The sequence below is a fragment of the Chroicocephalus ridibundus genome, chromosome 9 (genome assembly GCF_963924245.1).
Source record: "Chroicocephalus ridibundus chromosome 9, bChrRid1.1, whole genome shotgun sequence".
NCBI lineage: Eukaryota > Metazoa > Chordata > Aves > Charadriiformes > Laridae > Chroicocephalus > Chroicocephalus ridibundus.
Window position 1 is genome coordinate 47,369,298 of NC_086292.1, and position 18,944 is coordinate 47,388,241.

An 18,944-nucleotide genomic window follows, 5' to 3' on the forward strand; every position below is an offset into this window, starting at 1 on the left:
GGAAAGCAGTTCAGCTAGATGCCGGTATTGTGGAAAAGTACTGCCACGATAAAATAAAACTGCTATATATAGAGAAGAGTTTATGGAAAAGCATCCCGACTGGCTGGTGAGCCTCCTTCTCCCAGCTCCGCGCGCAGGGGTGCAAGGATGGGGCGTTCAATAAAGGACATTGCAAAGCTGGGATGTACCCCTGCAAAGCTGTCCATTCAGAGAGCAGTTTGCTTTAAAATTACCAAATTATCATCATTTCTACTTCCCCGGTGAGTGGATTTTGATGACCGTGAAATCTTTGGCCAGGAACGTGGTTATTTCTTCCGCAGTGGAGCTGCCCCGTGACGGCGCCAGCCATACAGAGTTCCTGAGGGCAGCCTGGGCTGCAGGGCCCTGAGCATCCCTCCCTCTGCCTCCCCCAGCACGGTGCCAGAGCTGAGGGGTTTTTCCAGGAGGCAGCGAGTTTTAACCTCCCTCTGGCATTGCAAAGTAGGCTCATGTCCAGGCAAGGGCCAGCAGAGCCACTTGTCTGGCCTGTCAGCAGTACGAATAGCCTCGAAATGCAGCTACGTTTGAGCTGTCTTGTTTTGGTGACCACCGCTGCGGTGTGAGTTACCCCAGCTGCTCTCTTCCATACCTGCAGTGTCTCACAGCTGGTGCTTTCATCTGGTAGCATGTAATGGAGATAATCGCCTGCCCTCATACCGAGAATAACCTGTAGTAGCAGACAAAGATACTGGCTTCAGAGATAGACACAAATCTATACAATACTATTTAATCTTCTTAGGGACTGCAGGTATTAAACTGGATTGCCTATTCCACCAGTAATATGTCCTTCATACCTGACCCTCTCTTGTATTAGAATTCCGCTAGCAGAGGCATCACGAAAATGGGATCATTTTCATCTGCTTCTCTCTGCAACAGCATCTCCCACCTGGCTGTTCAGTGTCAAAGAAGCCTCCAGCAGTACGCTCAACCGTCGGTACTCTTCTTCCTCTTGGGCAGCATCTTTGGAAGGTAAGCTGTGGAGGTTTCTTTGATTGCTTCAGATCTCTTCAGATCTCACTGTCTGAGACGGTGAGAAAGGAGTTGATCAGGGGTCTGTGTGGAGGGAGGTTTTAACAGCATGATCTTGTCTTCAGAGCACCATCTTTTCTAGCAATTTAAAATAGGTTCCTTGACAGAAGGTTCCTTGACCTGTAAGAGGCAATACACTCTGGAAAAGAACCACAAAACTTACAAGAGTAGAGAAATACAGAGTCTGATGGTCAGGTATTGCGACAGGCTGGAGAGCTCTTACAGTTGATCCTAGCTTTGCATATCTTTCTGCTTGCAAAAGGTCTTTCAGGCAGTTCATTTTGGAGAGGAGAAATAAAAACAGTGCTTAAGTAGGGGTGTGTACAAATGTCTTCTGTTCTCTCTGTCATCCTTTCACTCTCTTATCTTTATTAGGAAGGGTTATTTTCTAATAATGTGCAATTTCTTATTATATTATGCAATTCTGCCATATGCATGTTCATGTTCTTTTTACATATGAAAAGCAAAGCTTATATCATCTATTTATCTAGGTACTCCCATGACCCTCTATTACTGTTGCCTTAGTGATCCTCCCAACTATATAAAAGAAGATAATAAAGCCTGTCTTGCAAGAAATTTAGGCTGATTACTTCACTGGGTGTTATGCAAGAGGGTAAGTGTATGCTAACTTGCATGAAGAGCTTATCTGAGAATGGCTTACAAAACTGTGATTCACATCCAGCTCAAGTATAACGTAACATTCCCACTCTGGGAAAAAATAATAAATCCACAAAGAGCGATGTTCTAAGGTAAAATATTCATCCAGTGCTGAAGGGTAAATTCTCTGCAGCCCCAAGTCGCTGTCCCCATACTGTCACAGCTGGAGGCTCTGTCACTCTGGCGTTTACAATTTCTCTCCCATTCTAAATGCTGTTCAAATAATTATGCAAGATATGCTAATTACCCCCTAATAAAAGGTATGATTACAGTTCCACTTTGCCAGTTCTGATTTCTACAGAAAGGCTTGAAAAGATGTAGTCATAGAAACAAATGGATATTCAGCACCCTCAGTTTTACAAGAAACAAGTCTTCCTCCTGCTCTTCTCAAACTGAAAGAGAAAAGCTCACCGCTGGTTTGTATTCTGCGGGAGCGCAAGGCTGGAGAGCCACAGAGCAGCAGAGTTGGGAACTGTCAAGCACTTTTCATCCTCCTGTTGAGGTTACTTAGGTAAATAATGGGTCTGTGTGGAGGGAGGTTTTAACAGCATGATCTTGTCTTCAGAGCATCATCTTTTCTAGCAATTTAAAATAGGTTCCTTGACAGAAGCCGTGTCCTCTCCTTTTGCAGAACACTGACCCAATTGTTAATGTTACAGAATAACAGCTGGACCCAGGTGAAAACACAAACCTTAATAGCTCCTGAACAGGGGCAGTAGGTGGAATCAGAATTCAGCTCAGATTGGACTGTCTATGTAAACTGTCCAACTCCTCTCTATGTAAAGCCAAACCCATGATTATCAGTTACAATAGCCTACAGTCACAATAAAAAAAGAAGAAAAGACTGAAATCTGAATCTAGACCTGATTTTACTCATTTACCTCCATTTCTTTTTACTGAAAAATAGAAAAGTGGTCAGTGAAGTAATGTTACCCAAATGATGGAAACTTGCAGTACTTTATTTTTTACAATAGATTTTCTTTTGCAGGATTCTACACTTTATGTCATGCAGTTTCACTCCTGATGCTTAAGATCAGCTGGAAACTCCAATGGTGGATATAAGTGCAAACTACTGATCAAGAGAAGTCTTCACTGGCTTCTGGACACCGCCCTGGTTTTTGAACCTTTAGGAAATGCATTTACCACGGAGGAGGCGGCTACAACGGAACCGAATCTTTTTCTTGCTTGCTATAGTGTTGGTCCTTTCTATCTATCAGCTCCAGTTCAGCCCCTCTGCCCTTCCAGCTCCACACGCAGCACCCCAACCCACGGACCCTGTGAAAGTCACCTCCAGGGACCTCTCCAGCAACAAGACTGCCGTAACACGCAATGTCACAGCAGCACCCAAAATAAGGCACTGTGTATATGTGGATCCCGAGCCAACTGTGCCCATCACTACATCAGTGGGTACGACACCACAGCGAGAAAATGTCAGTGAAAGCTACCCAGATGAAAAGCCACCACACGAGTCCAAAGGAGAATATCCCCAGGACCTATTCAGTGTGGAAGAACGCAGGCAAGGGTGGGTTGTACTTCACATCTTTGGCATGATGTATGTATTTGTGGCCTTGGCCATAGTGTGTGATGAGTATTTTGTCCCTGCTTTGGGAGTGATCACAGAAAAGTTGCAGATCTCTGAAGATGTGGCTGGAGCCACCTTCATGGCAGCAGGTGGATCAGCACCAGAACTCTTCACCTCCCTCATAGGTGTCTTCATCTCACACAGCAATGTGGGCATCGGTACCATTGTGGGCTCAGCAGTGTTTAATATCCTCTTTGTCATTGGCACCTGTGCCCTCTTCTCGAGGGAGATACTCCACCTGACATGGTGGCCCTTATTTAGAGACATCTCATTCTACATTGTAGACTTACTGATGCTCATCCTGTTTTTCCTAGACAGTGTCATTGATTGGTGGGAAAGCCTCCTTTTACTGACTGCCTATGCCATATATGTGTTCACTATGAAACAGAACGTGTACCTAGAACAATGGGTGAAGGAGGAGCTGAACAAGAAGCTAAATGCTGTGCAGGCAGCATCAGCAGAGCATATACGGAAGGTTGGTGTCCTTATTGTTCAGAGGGCAAGTTGGAAATAACTCGTTCTAGCGTAAACCACAAAGAAAAACTGCATCTCCTTCACAAAGTGCATATTCAAACAAAACCTCAGAATGCAGGTACTGGTCAATAATTATGGTTATAAAATGAGGGAAATGCAATCTGGATAGCAGTGGTTCTAAGAAATTCGAGAACACCACTAAAAGAGCGTTCTACCCTTGCAATTACAAAAGATCAGTTGCGGTTGCGTATCTGCTTTCAAAGATGTGTGGGATTTTGCTCACTCGGTTGTTGTTAAGGAGTTTTTCCAAAAAAACCAAACCAAAACAAAACCCCAAACAAACACTTATAGGAACACATCGTTAGTCTGGGAACAAGATTTGTCAATTCTGTGTTAAACAGAGGAAAAAAGGCTTCTGGTAAGAGGTACTGTCCAAGCCTCTTACAGATGAGAGATGTTGGAAGAAGTTCTCTTTTCCCATTCTGAATTGGGGTGTGTTGCTGGGACACTGGTGGTGTCACTTGTTACCCAGTCTGCAGCACAGAAGGGGACCTGGCAGCCTTTAGCAACCATTGCCACCTCTCCCAGTCAGCATTTGGCAACAAGATCGAAATGCCCCAATCCCATTTCCATGCACCGACCACAGCTGTGTGTGCGCAGACACAATTCTGTATGCCACCGGCGCTCAGACAGGGCGTAACCACACGCTCCAGGTTTGAGACCGGGCCCTTCACTCGTTGTCTTTTGAAGCAAGGGTTAACTGCTTACACAAAGGCAGTATTTGAAGTTGTCCCCAGAGCCTGTGACCCTTTCAGACTGGCTGATCTGCAGGACATGCTTTCCAGAACACTTGGGACTTTGTCTTCTTGAATGTGCCTGCCCACTTCTTCCTCCTCTGTCCTTTCCCAACTCTCCTCTTTGTCTTCTTGACTTGTGCTACTGCCAGTTGCTGAGCAGAGACCACTAGATTTCACGTTGGCCTCTGGCATTGGCGCGCTTTGCTATTCAGATGTGTGTCACTGGCATTTAAGCATGCTTTGCCCCTTCTGGTCTCGGCATTCCTTTCACATAATATAAGGTAAGAAAGCAGAAGGGGTGAGGATAGTTGAAGTGGTGCAGAATCAAGAAAGTGCTTTTCTTTCCTCCTCCCGCTCTGTCTTTCAGCCAGGACTTGAGGCTGGGAGTCCTGAAAGCTCACATGTTACACTCCAGTGGGATACATGTGCAAGATGCTGCAGCTATACACATACATCACTGTGGATGTGACCAACCGTCACAAATTGAATCCAACCCTTCAAATTGAAGGGGAAAAAACCCTCCACTTTAGGTTTACAGAGAACTCTCACTAGCGTATAGTGACATGACAGAGAGCTGGTGGCGAAATAAATTACCTATATGGAAAGTAATGCTGATCACTAGAAAAAAATAGCACTTTGCACCTTCACTCTGCCTCTGCTGGAAAATGAGTAAGGATACAAATGTTTGGGGATGAAGTCTGGGACTGCCCATTTCTACAGGAATCAGATGGTAGAGGCCATTTGAGTCCATCTCCAGGTACCTGCATCCTCACCGAGGAGCTGTGGGTAGAGTCCTGTTTTTCTTGGAAGCCACATGGTTTTAAGGAGAGCACATGGCTTCGGCTCTTTCAGGAGCATCCATGCACGGTCATTGGTATTAGCTGTCTCACTTTCACGGGCACTAGCCTGAAGAGCTAGCATTGCACCCTGAAAAAGCAGGTGAAGCGGTAGTGGTGTTCAATAGTTTTTGTTCTTGCTTGCGTGCAGAAAAGCAGTGCAGCAGTTGCGGATGATGGAACAAAGAAGCCAGCAGATGGGAGGAGACTGCAGGTAGGTCGGAGCAACTTTACAGGGATCTGAAGTCATTGTATTTTGAACCCCTCCCCGTGTCAGGTCATGAATAAAGATGTGAACGTCTGTGTCAAGAACCTGGACCAAATCCTAATTTGTGCAAAGAACCAGCCATGCTTGGCACAATATCCACAGCTCACTTAAGAGGACACCTGGCTGAGTTGTGTCCTTAAAGGCCTTTTAATAAAAATTAAGAGACAGCTCAGGCTTCCTGAGTGGATTTGACTAGCAGAGTACTATTCATTCTGCACTTGAAACAGGCACAGAGAAATTCAGAGCATGACTTTTCTTACCTGGTTTCATGGCCAGTTTTCCTCCTGGGCTCCCAGAGCAGAGGCTGGTAGGGTCTGTCCTTTCCCGTAGCGAACACTGGAGAGCTCATTCTTCTGCTCCTGGTTAAACTGGTGACCCTTTGTCTGGCCAGCCATTGCATGGAGAGGCCTATCTGATGTAATGGCTGCATATGTACATACAGGTGTTAGCTTCCTCATGTGGATGCTACTTTTTCCTCTATGCACTTAACCTACCTGTACTAATTAATGTTCAGTCAAAAGCTCATTAGGACCCTGGTGCTGACTGTTAGAAAAGAGCACCAGAGCTTTCAAGTTAAGTCAGGACACCTGACAGGACTGTAGCATTACCTTGTAGCAGCATATAAATCTACCCAGGTATTAATAAGTTCATGACTAAAGGCACGGCATGCTTTGCTTATTATATTTTATAATAACTTTGTATTGATGCTGAGTCTGTGCGAGACCATTGCATTTGTCTAAGGACAGGTTGACCTGCTATCTCAAGAGCGTGTCTCTTGCTGTGAACGGTCAACCATCCTGTGAACTTGGATGCAGAGGCTGCTTGTAATCTGTGCAGACGCTGCTCCTTGAGTTGGGGAGATCAGCCTCCGTAGAAATGCATCCTCAGGGCAGAGGTGAGCCAGCGGTGCTGTTTTGAGGAGGAAACTGCTATTGACTGCTGCATTGTACCTTTCCCTAGCCTGGATCAGCCTTACAGCGAGGCAGCAGTTCAGCCTCCCTGCACAACTCTCAGATGCGCAGCACCATCTTCCAACTCATGATCCACACCCTGGACCCCCTGGCAGAAGGTGAGTGAATGCTCCACATCGGAGGGACGTGGGTTTGCAGCCAGTTTAACTGGGAATACAGCCTTTGTATGTCAGGGTGTTGGGGATCAGCAACTCATCCTTGAAATGCAGCTCTGACTATCACAGATAATGTTACGTGGGGGGAGCTCTGCCACAGTGGGATGAACCCCTTCTGATCTCGTGGCTAGACAGGACAAACACTTCACATTCCAGCCCCGCCATATCTACTTTGCCTGGGCCAAAGTGGTTGCTGCTGTGGTGGCAGCTGCTGCTGGAGGGGGGATGAGGGCATGTGGAGCAGCTGCTATTGCTGGGGCCCCTGCAAGCAGTGGTGGTCACTGCAGTCCCCCACTGGTCCCCCCCACTATGTTTTTGAGAACCTATCAATCAGTCTCATTTTACAATGGGAAAATGAACATGGGGAGAGCTCATGACCTGTACACCTCCCCAGCTGTGCGCACAGCCCCTTACAAGGCATAAACCTAAAGAAGAGGAAAAAGAAGTTAAAAGCTTTGAAGAATTATAATTTTGTCAGTGGTTAAAATCCCAGCTGAGATCTAAAACACACAGCAGGTTCCAATTATGATGTTTAAGCCAAGCCGTATGTGATTTAGAGCAACACCAAGCTCCTCTAAAAGCCCACCTGCAACACTGCAGTATCATCTCTGTCAAAGTAAACTGTACCCACAGCACTTTGCAGGCAGTGGGCCAGCTCCCCAGGGCCAAGGGCTGATCAGCTCAGGACTAAGACATCTTTCAAAGTGCCCAAGGTGCAGAAAAGCCACCTCTCCAGACAGATCCAAGGGCTTTGTACACACACTTTTAACGTGCTGCTTTCTATCAACTTAATGAAAACACAGCATACAGGTTCATTTTCCAAGAAATGGTAAAAGTGTGTTAAAAAAAGATGGTTTTATTTAGATTTTCTTTCGTAGCCCAGCACATGCACCGCCCTCCACTGCCCTACTTGTTCTAAAGAGATTATCTGTTGTCCATTCAAAAAGAGATTGAAGCTAAGCAGATCAACACCTCTCATGTCTATCACAGAGGTTACAAAAAGGACTCTCCAGATCAAAATCCTAGCTGCACAAACTGATCAAGGGAACAAAGGAGACTTGATAAGGACAGCAAGACAGATAAATGTCTGCTTTGATAGATTTTAGCGAAGGCACCCATCACATTACTAAGAGTGGCCTAACAAGAGCCAGACTCATCAGGGTTTGCTCTACTGCCCTTGCCTCCTGTCCCCTCCAAAAGGCGCTATCAACAGCACAAGGTTAAAACCAAAATCTTACGAGAGGACATGCCATTGCCTTTAGCATCAAAAAGTGCCAGACCTGAGGGACTGCTGCCACTCAGAGACCCTCCAGCGCCTTCTCATCCTTCCTGCACCGCTAAGTGTCTTTATGCAGCATCTGCCCACCCCAGGCCAGGACACACTTCTGGGCCAGGCTGGTGTCTTCAGCTTGGTGAAACCCTGGGACCTCAGTAGAAGTTGTGGGGGCCTGAGGATGCCAACCCCAGCCAAGGAGAGCACTCCAGCGCTGCCCCAGCCAGCTCAGCCCAGATTACACTGCGGGGGGGGGGCGCTCAATGCAGCTGTGAGCCACTGGCCTTGCTAAAGAGGCTGGCATCACCATGATTTGCGAATACGGAATAAACGGGAGTGGGGGGGAACTTGGATCCTTGAAAGACAACTTCCCCTCTCATTTCAGCTAGGCAGAGAGAGAGTTACTGTCCCAGCAAGCGGCAGCCACTAGATGGGAGTGTGACCATATCTGCTTAAGCAGGTCTCGTGTTCACAACAGGGACTACGGTCTTTCCAAAAGGTTGTTATTTCTTAGACCCTTTGCTATAATAGTGCTGCTGAGTTAAGGGCAAAACCTCTGCCCCGGGTACATGCCTGTCCCACTCAGCGTTGCCAGAATGTATACAGCTCCTTAGAAAAAGTGACAATAAAGAAAGTTACTGATATTACAACAGCGCAGTGCTCAAAATTGAGGAGCCAGCGTCCCAGGTGCTGTGTATCTAGCAGGAGACGCTCCTTACCCCGATAGACTAATACCTAAAGAAAACGGAGCCTGGAGAAAAGGAACCATTTATGAATAGATTGAGAAACCTAAGTGCTTTGAGGATCTTGGCCAAAAAGATGAAATTACTTCCCTAGGATGACTCTGAAAAAGGATTTGAACCCGAGAGGCCTATCAGGACTGCAAGCTCAGCCTTTGTGTTATTAGTACTGCAGCCCTCTGGTACCCTCAGGACAGCTGGGTGCCGATTTCCCACCAATCACCAACAAAGCCCTTCTCTTTGCAGTGTGTGCAGCACTGTCTGTACCGGACACATTTCTGTAATTACGTTGCAACATAAAAGATTATCCCAAAGCAATTTATCTTTCCTCAAGGGTCCTTGTTCCTTCTTGCCAATGCCTGTAGCATCAGCACTTAGACGCGATGGTAGAGAACACTCTGCAAAAGAAAAAGTTGCCAGCTATTGCTCAGCAGTTCCTAGCTTAACCTACTGAAATTAGGATCTCTGTAGGGTTTCCTTCCTTATGCTGCAGTTGTGTTTTATTTGGGCAGTGCAGAAGCAGTTTCAGGACAGCAAGAGTCCAAAATGCGAAAAACCTGCTAGCACTGGGCCTCCAACCCCAACTTCCAGAGGCAGAGGTTTTAGAAATAAAGGAGAAGTCTGAAATACAAATTTTTTTTTCACTGTTCCTAACGAAACACCCCTTGTGTGAAACAAAATTTCTCATTTGAGCAGTGGATTAAGTTCAGAATGTTTGGTTTTTTTCCTTTTGTATTAGGAAGGGATCATTATTTAAGTCTTTTTCTACAGGAGACTAGGCATTTTTCTTTAGAAGTTCTAACTTTTACATTGCATCTTGAACTACATTTTTGATAGAAGCTTTTATTTTCAAAGTGCCTTTCTTATTTTTAAGTAGGGAATTTCTAGCACCTTTGGTTTTTTCCCCCACTTCCTCTGTAGAGGAAGTGTAGAACCAGAGCTTGAGAACTTTTCATGATTTTGCAGCTAGACATTGGAGGGAACTGTTGGGAAATTAAAGGGAACAAGAATTTCGGGAAGACTGAGGAACGCTCTCGTTTCTGAACCTCCAGTTTTACCATCGGATTATTCTTTAAACTCTAGTCATGCAGGGAAGAAGACAGAAGCCTGCTTTTACTGTTGAATGAAGAAAAAGGCTCCAGCAGCGAGGTTATCAGAGCTGTCTACCCTCAGTGTGCCCCAGTTAACAAGCTAATGATTTTGGAAATTAGACCAGAATAAAGCAGCAGGCAGTGTTGCAGGCTAGAACTGAGCCAGAAGTCTTAAGGCAGCTACAGTTTTTCCTTGCTTTATTAGCATTCAATCACTTGTTCTGAGAGAATCGTGATACAAAGGAGCAAAAGGAATCATGAGACTTTTTTTTTACGTCTGCTTTTAGACAGCAGAATCTCCAATGCCAAATTTCAAAGAAAAAACCCTGCCCACTGTTCACGTTGTAAATTAGCCCCGATAGATTAAATATGAGAGGCACGGAATTAATTAAACATAAGAGCCAAACTCAAGGTAGAAGCTCAGCTGCTACCGCGAGTGCAGCCTGGATGCTCTCGACCTTCCTGAAGAGCATCTCAGGGCCCTGGACACAGGCATGTGACGGGCTCTCAGCGCAGGGGGCAGAGAGTTTCCAGCAGTGAATGTCCCAGGGGACCGCAGTCCTCAGGGAGGACTGAGCCCAGGGGGCTGGGGACACCAGCCGTGCCCTGCTCAGATAATCCCCAGGACTAGCCTGACAGATATCCTTCCTCCCCATGCTGACCTGCAGATCTGGACAGCTTATAGCCAACTCTTCCTCCAGTCTCAGCCCATCCTGCATGAAATGTGTGTCAGGGGAATTAACACCTTTTTAAATGAGGCTGATCTCATGAGAACTGGATAGTGGCCTGGGCCTAAGCTCTTTATCCTGAGAGAGAGATGCTCACAGCCTGCAGCCTAGGTGAGGGCAGGACGTCAGGAGCTTGAATTTATATAATCTCTTTCAGGCTGAGCCTGACCGCCCTGACCCTGCTGACAGAAGCTTTTGCAACAGCTTCTGGGAAAAGCTGAACAGAAAGACGCATTGCCCAGTGGTTAGAGGAGACCGGGAGCAAAAGGTCACCTCTTTGTTGCCCTGCACGGTTGGGTATGCTTGTGCTTAGCATCGGTAGAGGGGGAACGAAGCAAAGTGCTTCACATTCCCTCTGGCAGGCTTCAATATTGACAAGGAGCATGGAAAAGTCAGCCTCTTCCAACTAGACCAGAATCTACTGATTTTGGCGAGGTTCAGCTCAGAACAGTAGCTCTACCTGCGTGGCTCAGGGCCTCGGACCTGCTATTTCTATTAACTCGGTATCGTGGTGATGAATACAGTGTCAGGGCCCTGCCCTTCAGGCAAATGACAACAGCACGTTCTGGTTGCAGTCAACAGTACAGTAGATTAAATCAGTGTGATAAAACTTTCAGAGGAAATTAATTTACAGCCCCGCACACAAGCCAAGCATAGCACGGCCAATTTCTTGTGGCTACTGTCCATGTGCAAGCCCTGCGGCCCTCAGCTTAGTCTTTGGGTAGGCAGCTCAACAGACAATATAGATTAGAGCAAAATGAGTCTTTTCTTTGAGTTGATGACTTGCTCGCTTTCAGTGAGAGTAGGATTAAGATATTTGAGCACAACACCTAACTCTGGAGACACACAATTTCACAGTAAAACAACAATAAAGCAGCTCAGCTGAGCAGAGTATGGTTTACAGCAGAAGTCCTCAGCAGTCCCAGAAATACAGTACTGGACACTGCACTGGTGAAGATGACCTCTTGGGTTGCCTGGACCATGTTAAATGTGGATACCAGGAATTTAGATCAACTCCAGCGGAGAAGACATTCACATATGCTTAGAGAAATCAGTAATTTTCCAGGTAACGGGAATATAAAAGGATTTTATTTTTCCTTACCATCAGGTCGCCAGGCTGCAGACAGCACTGTAAAGCCTCTTCAGCAGTCACGTGGCAGAAGAAAGGTGTCACTTTTAGCTTGCACATAGTCAAGCCAGAAAAAACAGCAGTAGTCCTTTGGGAACAAAATGATACTGCATCAAAACAACTCCTCTGTTCTCTCTGCGTTTGTTTCCTAGGAAGTACAGATATCCCCTGTATTACTGAACTGGAAAGGATTTCTCTTCCCTCTACAGTTTCTTTGAAATACGAAAGTATTGGTTACATGTCAAATTGCTGGCATAATTGCCGTAGTACTAAGCATTTAAATATAACCACTACGATCAACAAGCAGCAGCCAAAACCTAGGGCCGCAGCCAAATCGACAGCTCCCAAGTCAGTGCTGGCTGCAATCCACGCAAGAGGAAAGGGGCGAGGGTGTGCGTGTGTTGGGGGGAGGCAGGTAAAGGGGAGTTTTGCAAAGCTGACAGCTGCTGACAAACGTATCCTTCTCATCCACAGCAAGATTTAAAGACAGGGTCGACATCCTGAGCAAGATAGCCAAGGCCAAAGTAGACGCTCTGGCTGGACAAGGATCAAAACCAGAAGGTGAGTGCAAGAGGAGTTTGCCTTGTTTTGCACTGCAACCCCTCACCTTCCCAGCACTCAACACCCAAGGGCTGCCAAAGAAACGCTATGGTCCAGTACAAGTTTTCTGTTATTACTGCTCACAGACGGCTGCTATAATATCGCAGCAGAAATCAGTCAACGTGGTCTAACAGTGGGCAATAAAAGCCATCCCCACGGGAAGCCAGGAGTGGTTGGTGAGCACGTCCAAACAGAAAGTGCCACAGGGATGTAGTGCAAATTGCCACCAGAAGGGTGGAAGAGGGGAAATCGTGTCATTACAGCCAGCAGTTGGGTGCTGCTATGCTGCTTACCTGTGGTAGACCCTGCAAACGAGGTATTCGTTAAAACAAAGTACCTTCATTTTAGCTTGGAAACTTGGCACATTTGCAGAAGAGCACAAAAGATTCCTCTACAGAGAAAAGCTGCGCTGGCTTTGTCTATAACAATTCTGAGGGTCTGTGCATCCTCCCTTTTAATAGTTTTTGGTTTTTCCTGAGTACCCGAGTACCTCAAGACATTGAGCCTCACCTATGTGAACGAGACCAAACTTGAGGAAAATACTCTTTAAGAAACAAGTAAATTCTTGATGCGAGTTATCAATACCACATTGACTTCACTGGATTTTCACCCCATAACATGTTCCACCATCTTTGTTGGTGCATAGGTAAAGCTGTGCACATTCCAAAAGCATTATTGTTCTCTCTCCCGCTCTGGGCTGAAAGCATCCCCCGTGAACGCTCTCAAGGCCTGGTTTCAGAAATCACAAATAGTACTCACAGAAAACAGTGAGTTTTCTCTGTTTCTGAAAGTCTCCCCTCTAGACTTGCTCCCTAGTTAAGTTGTGAGGCACTGTACTGGACCAGCGCACCCAGTTCAGGATAAGATACCCTGTAACGCCCCATCCCGGTACAATTCATGGGACAACACGATCCTACTGACTTGACAGGCCTGACTATGTGGAGGGGATCCCTTAACCTAAATTGCAGCAGTCTGAAAAGGGCCCTTGCCGTGAGCGGGCAGAGCGCCAGGCACCCCCTCTCCCCTCTGCTGCGTGTTGCCCATATTCCCACACTATTCCGCACAGGGGTTTCCAGGTTCCTCTTGGCTACGCAGGTTAACACAGGAACAGCACAGAGGACATTGCAGTTTTTTCCTTGTATGTGTCAGCACTTTCCTATTTGCATTTGAATACCTACCAACAGATTAGGCATTAAAGCCTGGCAGCACGTAACAGCCATTTCTCAGAAGCCTCGAAAAATATCAGTTCCCTGGAGAATGCCGCGCTCTATTAGAAAAAAAAAAAAAAAAAAGGGAAAGCAAAGCTTTACATCCTTTCTGGCTTTTAAGGATGGCTTTAATAAGATCTTCTGAATCCAGACTGAAACCAAGAAACGCTCATCGGTTGTAGATCAGATAATTAGCATTTCCCTGTTGTTACGCATGTGCCTCTTACAGCAGTTTCAGATAGAAGGTCATAGGAGCATCAAGGTAACATTCTGTGCCAGATTCCGCCTGGCTTTTACTCATCACAATCCACAGAAAACAGAGGGGACAAACACAAAACCTAAGCAATCAGATGGGGCTCAACGCGAAACACCACACGTTCTTGTAGGAAGATCAAGCCTCCCTGCTGATCAAGAGGAAGGCGACCACCTGCGGCTAAGGTGACTGAAACCAATATTCCTTCTTATCACTTTTAGCAGAAGAGGAAAAGAAGGCACCGAGCAGCGTCCAGGTAACTCCTGCCAGTGACTCTGAACCCAGCAAAGAGAAACAGAACGCAAACGCACCACAAGATGGACAGGTATTTAAGTGACGATAGGCGATAAGTGCTCACTCCAGACCAAACTTCTCACGTACTTTCCTTCTTCCCTCTCCAGGGCTTTTGGGATAGGACCCAATCCATTTCCCAAAACTGGCAACTATACGTAGCGTGTGTAGTGGCGAGATCTATTACGGCATTAGGTGAAACATTTCAGCTTACAAACACAAAGCAGATCCAAAATATGACACCAACTGATACTGCATAGTATTTTCTCCTCAGATGACTCTTCTGAGGTCAGAGGGGTAACTCCAGCATAAGGGAAGACATGACTACCTGCCTCTCCTGTGCTCACCAGTATACGTTTCTGTTTTGTTTCCTGAATCCCTCCTTTCGAGTTGGTGTAATCTGGCTGTTCTGATGAGGAAAGGTTTACCAAGGACAGATGGTAAATGTTTCGTTAGTGTCAAAACCCCGTCTAAAAGTTGGTTCTAATTAACTGATAGAAATTAGTTAACGTAATACACAGGCTCTGGATTTTGTCTCACAATAGCAAGATGGGGGCTGTGGCTGCCCTCAGCCGTTTTACAGATGTGACCTCGGCCAAGGCGAGGCCATGGTGAAGAAATGCTGTGCAGCTCCTTGCTAGTTTGAAAATGTATTGGCTGTTTTTTTCTTTTTTCCTGGTCTACAGCCCTCATCAGACAGCAACACCTCAGAAGACAGCAGCTCTGGGAGTGAGGAAGACAGTGATGATGACAGCACAGATGATGATGATGAAAATGATGAGCCATTATCTCTTGAATGGCCAGAAACTCGGAAGAAACAAGCAATTTACCTTTTCCTCTTTCCCATTGTCTTCCCTCTCTGGAGCACTATGCCTGACGTTAGAAACCCAGTAAGAATCTATCTTCCTTCTGCTGCGGGATTCATTAACTGAGCTATAGAGTTCCTCTCGGCAAGAGTCCCCACTTCTGTTTGTCCATGTCTAGAGTCTTTGCCTACTTGAAGCGCTGTTAATGCTACAGGGAGCGGGACAGGAGCCCCACCTGCAGCATAACATAGTTCCACAGACGTAATTTAATAAGTCACAGAAGACTAGAAACTATTGGTCATCAAATCAAGCTGACAAAAAATAAATACAATTAGAGAGATCAGGGTCCACATTCAAGCCATTGATTGCAGCGAAGTGTTTCAGGTGGATACTTTCCATTGGGGGTTGTTAACTTTCCTGAAACTTCTCCATGTTTTTATTTTCAAACTTGATTTTAACAGGACTCCAAAAAATTCTTTGTCATCACGTTTTTTGGATCCATCATCTGGATTGCTGTATTCTCTTACCTCATGGTGTGGTGGGCTCACCAGGTGAGGGGTTTATTTTCTTTCTGCAAATAAGACTATCTCAGAAGTAGCAGATGAAGAGAGAGGGGAGCGTCACTGGGGTGTTTTATCTGATGAATTACAGCCGCAGCCATCCATCACAACAGTAGAAACTTTGTTTTGTTAGAACCCAAAAGGGAATTTTCAATTTCATTCTTTTCAATCTGACAGAGAGTCATTCTTTTTCAAGAGCTTCCAAGGGAATTTGTGCATCAGTGAAAGGAAAAGTGCCATCAAGATTTATCTTAATACTGCCTTTTCATTGATGAATGCTTCTGTGCAGAACATAATTACCCCTCACCTAATTAAAATTCTAGGAAAATACAGGTTCTGATTCTGGAAGCTGCTAAATGATCTCAACTCCCTTCGCCTTAATCTTCACTTGGTATTCTGGGAAATAATACTTACATCTTGTAGAATCAGACCCACAATTTGTATTTAGTGATATATTGCACATTCACAGTCCAGTTGCTCAAGCCATAAATCCAAAGACTGTCATTTCCCAAAGCTCTCGGATAATACACAGCTGATGTTAAATCTGGAGAGGGAGAGGTAGAAGACGTCCAAGAAGAGGTGAAGTTAGGACAGAAGAGTTGCGCTGTAACTGACCTGACCTTGCTTAGTCTCGGCAACACTGTGATCAGATGCCTTGCACTATAAAGCAAATCTGAGATCAACTTACATTATGAAATTTAACATTTTATCCTACAAAGCAGAAAAAATGCTCCCATGTTTTAAGGGATTAAAGCATTTTAACTCGAATGTAGTATGAAACCCAAAAGACTGCACAGAACAATTAAATTGGTAGGACCAGAGGGAATGGATTAAAATTAGAGATGGAACGATTCAGACTGGACGTTAGGAAGAAGTTCTTCACCATGAGGGTGGTGAGATGCTGGAACTGGTTGCCCAGAGAGGTGGTGGAAGCCCCATCCCTGGAAGTTTTTAAGGCCAGGCTGGACAGGCCTCAGAGCAACCTGATCTAGTGGGAGGTGTCCCTGCCCATAGCAGGGGGGTTGGAACCAGATGATCTTTAAGGTCCCTTCCAACCCTAACAGTTCTACGATTTATGAAATTCCATGTTCCAAAACTAACAACCTACCCGACTTTCTTTGTATTTATTAGGTTGGTGAAACAATTGGGATATCAGAGGAAATTATGGGGTTAACCATACTGGCAGCAGGAACATCAATCCCTGACCTTATCACCAGCGTCATTGTCGCACGGAAAGGCTTAGGTGACATGGCTGTCTCCAGTTCCGTAGGCAGCAATATCTTCGATATCACTGTTGGGTGAGTATTAGTTCAATGCTAAAAGTTGCACTTCTTCTGAAATAAAAAAAATAGCTGGTTTTATTCAGCTATTAAGAACAGGGTCTTAATTAATTTCATTTTAGCTGTAAAGGGCAGCTGGACAACCAGCTACTAGGTTTTGGGGTTTTTTGTTTTTTAAACCTCAGCTAGTCAGGAAAGGCAGATTTTTACAACTTAGTGCAGCACAGTGAACATTAAGTTGTATAGTTCAGGTCATTGTTCTGCAGCTTAAAATAACAGTACGTAGCTCAAAACAGAAGCACCATCATCTTCACTTAATTCCGAATCAACAGAAAATGACTGATTTTTTTCAAGACAAAAATACAGCAAACCTTGGGCTAACATCAAAGACTCACCCAGCCCGAGGCATCAATCAAGGCTCAGTATCTGTGCCTGCATCTATAAAGCACCAGGGCTTCTTTATCAGAACATGCCAAGACACTTAATCCACAGGTATTGTTTTAAAACCACTTTTAGATTCTTGGATTGCATTATGATAGTGCAAGTATTATCCAAATGCAATTTTTGACACAAACATCATCAATTTTAGATTCATGCCGAGTTATACTGAAAGCAATCATGCATTTTTTTTTCCTGTTACAGTTTAAAAATTGCTTAGTTATGATGCAGAAAATGAACTGCCTTAAAACATTTCTTTCAATTATTTTTCCTTTACTTGCAGTTTGCCGGTTCCTTGGTTCCTTTATTCTGTCTTCAATGGACTCAGTCCAGTTGCAGTCAGTAGCAACGGTTTGTTTTGTGCAATTGTCCTCCTTTTTCTCATGCTCCTATTTGTGATCATCTCAATCGCTGCATGTAAATGGAAAATGAACAAACTACTGGGGCTCACTATGTTCGCTCTTTACTTTGTGTTTTTGATCATCAGTGTGATGTTGGAAGACAAGATAATATCCTGCCCCGTATCTGTATGACATTTGGACGCATGCAGATGTATGGACGCATACATCAAAATGAGAAGGGGTTTAAGGTAGCAATTGTTCTACTGCAAAAAAGCAACCAGAATTACAACAAACTTACGGGGAATAAAGTATCTTTAACATACTAAAAATAATAAATCTCAAGTGGTGTGGCAGCCTCTACTATTTTTCTTTAGGATCAGAAAAGATCAGATAACGAGGTGACTGATATCAAACAGCATACGTGTTCAGGCATTCATGGAAAGGCTGATACGATACAGATGTGTGAAGTTTTGAGGGTGGCTGATCCCCTCATGTTAACGAAGCCAATTGCCAGCACAGAATGTTTACTCATTATAGAAATGTTTTCAGGAGGACACTCTAAATTACCTAGTGAACTCCTCAAACTCACTGAAATCAATGACCTTTACTTCAGTGGGAACAGGACTGGACTCCGGGGCCTGCCTTTACAGACGTACTCTGCTTAAAATCATGTGAACACACGTTCTGCAGCTCAGAAGTGAACTCCCTCAAACGGTGTACAAGCACTGAGCGCAGCGCTTCCCGATGCTTGTGCTGCAGCTGGTTTGCCAGGGCTTCCCCGCGCAGAGGTAGTTTTCGTCCTTTCAGCAAACGCCACAATAAAGCAGCCACAACTGGTACTCGACACATACCTCCAGGAAAGTGGACACAGAACACACTGATGCACTTCAGAGGCGATGCTTTTGGCTGGCCCTCTTAAGACTGGGGGAAATGTAGTACCAAGATTTTCAAGGAAAAAGCAAAGCAGGAAGAATTATTTCTCTCTGCAGAAGAACACGGGATTTGAGAGTTGCAGAGCTATCCTGAAAGCTATCCATATGGCTCCCTTTCACTCTGTATCTGATCTTGCAACACAGTCTGGGGTTAGAACATCGTATTACCACAAATAAAAACTAAAACCAGGAATCAGAAATACTACAACAAGAAGTTGAACTGCTTAAGTTTTGTCTTCATCCTGACACTAATCTCTGAAATTTACAGATGACTGTATCCAGCACTAATTCTTGTTAGTGCTGTCTTTACATAACCACTATGAAAAAACGCCACTGACATCAGCTATCAACAAACCCAAAAGGTTTATTGTTAACAATGCCTCACGTGAGCAAACAACGTAGTTAAGAGTTGCAGACATTTCCGTCATTCTAATCCATCTAATAAAAGGTTAATGAAAATAACCAG

The 18,944-nt window shown here is 45.0% G+C and overlaps 1 protein-coding gene across 3 annotated transcripts; it reads left to right on the forward strand.

Annotated features, from left to right (window-relative positions):
* Positions 1 to 105: 105 nt before the first annotated feature.
* SLC24A1 (solute carrier family 24 member 1) lies at positions 106 to 18,829 on the forward strand. Of its 3 annotated transcripts, none has more exons than XM_063346378.1 (12): positions 106 to 260; positions 854 to 1,008; positions 1,560 to 1,681; positions 2,714 to 3,782; positions 5,566 to 5,628; positions 6,643 to 6,751; positions 12,244 to 12,330; positions 14,052 to 14,155; positions 14,808 to 15,011; positions 15,389 to 15,478; positions 16,619 to 16,785; positions 17,489 to 18,829. In XM_063346378.1, exons 4-12 carry the CDS (start codon positions 2,859 to 2,861, stop codon positions 17,736 to 17,738), a joined length of 1,998 nt encoding a protein of 665 aa, XP_063202448.1. In that variant the 5' UTR covers positions 106 to 260; positions 854 to 1,008; positions 1,560 to 1,681; positions 2,714 to 2,858; the 3' UTR covers positions 17,739 to 18,829. The 3 variants fall into 3 exon arrangements, with proteins under 3 accessions (XP_063202448.1, XP_063202451.1, XP_063202449.1); XM_063346381.1 differs by having other exon boundaries at positions 14,055 to 14,155; XM_063346379.1 differs by having other exon boundaries at positions 916 to 1,008.
* The last annotated feature ends 115 nt before the right edge of the window (positions 18,830 to 18,944 follow it).